The following is a 1,814-nucleotide window of genomic DNA, read 5'->3' as shown; positions in this document are numbered from 1 at the left end:
AAAAGCTTAAAAAATAATTATCATTTATAAAATTACCTTCTATTTCATCATATTCTACTTAAAAAACGTTTCTATTATATATTTACCTAGATTATTGCAGCGGTCATTATTTTTATAGCATTTTTAACAATAAAGACAGAAGATTGTTTCGAAAATTTTCAACATATATTTTCCCCAGGATACGCTCTAATTTTCTTTTTTTTCGTTAAGAAAAAAAGAATAATCCGTGTTGGATAAAAAGGAGAGAGTTTTGAAATATTAACCCACTGATATTGAAAAAGATGCTGGATTTGTTTAATATCTGCATTAATATATAGGTAGTCGCACTACAATTTCAGTAAAAAAATATTATCTACTCTTTTATGTTAAATAAATTATATAAAAAAAGAAAAATTTCTTGCTTTATCTTCCTTTCATTTATTTCATTATTCCGACTAAACAAGCCAAAGTAACAGAACAAGACACTCAACTAAAACGTATGAAAATTTGTTTCTCGGACCACGACCACCCAAAACTAAAATAAAACATAAAAGAAAGGTGTATTTTCCGACCAAACCAATTATCTATTACCACGTGTCGTAATCCCAGTAAGTGATGAGTCAGTATTTCTAACCACCACGAATTCCAGATTAGCAACCTTCTCTGTGGGCCTCATCCCCTACTGTTCGCAGTACTCTAAAACATTACGACTCCGTCCCTCCAACCAATCACTGTCCTCTACGTGTCCATCCCACTTCCCGTTTCTTCCTCCCGCCGCTGTTATTTATCCCCACTTCTGTTCACTCATTTTTCCTCCTGCTTCTGTTCTGCTTCCCCTCTCCTCTCTCTCTCTCTCATTTTCTTTTTCTTCCGAAGCAACCATGGAAGTTCCTGTAATTCACAGAATCAACGATTTTCAGATTGCTTCTTCATCTCTCGCAGGCATTCAATCTGTTTCCGCAGCCTACAATTTTTGCAAATGGAGTGCTGTGATTCTCGCTCTCGTCGCTGCCTTCGGGAGTATTGTCAACAGAATCAAGATTCTCATCCTCAGATTGCGCCAAGAGACTCATTCTCTTGCCTCCAGTAATCTTCTCAGCGATCTCGACCTCGATGATTATAGCAGCAGCTCCGACGGAGAGGACAGTAGCTACTCGTCAACGTCAACTGTACCATCGGAGTACGAAGAAGACGAAGATGAGCAAGCTGAGTTCTCGGGATCTTTCCAATGGCGGCGCGTCGATGAAGATTTCCTGGTCAGAGGCTCCGGTCATCAGCTCGATGACCAGTTGCAGAGTGGTAAAGTGAGGCACCGACGACGTCTTAGCATCGGAGATATTTTTTCGCTGTCGGAAATCGCCAACAGCAAGAGCGTGGTGAAGCTATGGGACAGCATAGGATTTGGGCTGGGATTAGACTTCGACGATTATGAATCCTCTTGCTCCGCTTCCGCCGTCCCTGGAGCCTTGGTGTGCGGCGAAAAAACATCTGTCCCAGCGCAGTCTTGCTTGTCTCCCGCTGTAGTAGTTTCGGCCGGGGAAAGCGCGTCGGGAAATTTGGCCGTGACGATTTGGGACACGCGCCTTCGGCGCCGGACTCCGGCTGTGATCGCGGAGTGGGAGCCTAATGAGGGAAAGGTCGTGGGCGTAGGTTCCGGCGGGGTGGAGAAGGTGTTCGTCAAAGATGACGTCCGTTGTGGCGTCATGGTAGGCGACATGAGAAAAGTTACGTCGCCTTTAGGCAGTGTGACGGAATCTGACTTGGATACATGGTGGGATAAGGACGCTGTCATTGTTTCCGGCAAGTCCGACGAGTCATTTTTGCGGCGGAAGTAA

At 43.6% G+C, this 1,814-nt stretch overlaps 1 protein-coding gene across 1 annotated transcript; it reads left to right on the top strand.

The window, feature by feature from the left end:
- The first annotated feature begins 860 nt into the window (after window positions 1–860).
- Window positions 861–1,814, top strand: LOC114725847 (uncharacterized). The gene has a single exon (XM_028912417.1). The coding sequence runs from the start codon at window positions 861–863 to the stop codon at window positions 1,812–1,814; it is 954 nt and encodes a 317-aa protein (XP_028768250.1).

This window comes from Neltuma alba, unplaced genomic scaffold (genome assembly GCF_004799145.2).
Source record: "Neltuma alba isolate B1F8T4 unplaced genomic scaffold, ASM479914v2 tig00012284_pilon, whole genome shotgun sequence".
NCBI lineage: Eukaryota > Viridiplantae > Streptophyta > Magnoliopsida > Fabales > Fabaceae > Neltuma > Neltuma alba.
Note: the sequence above shows the minus strand (reverse complement) of the source record. Positions and strands in the feature narration are given on the sequence as shown.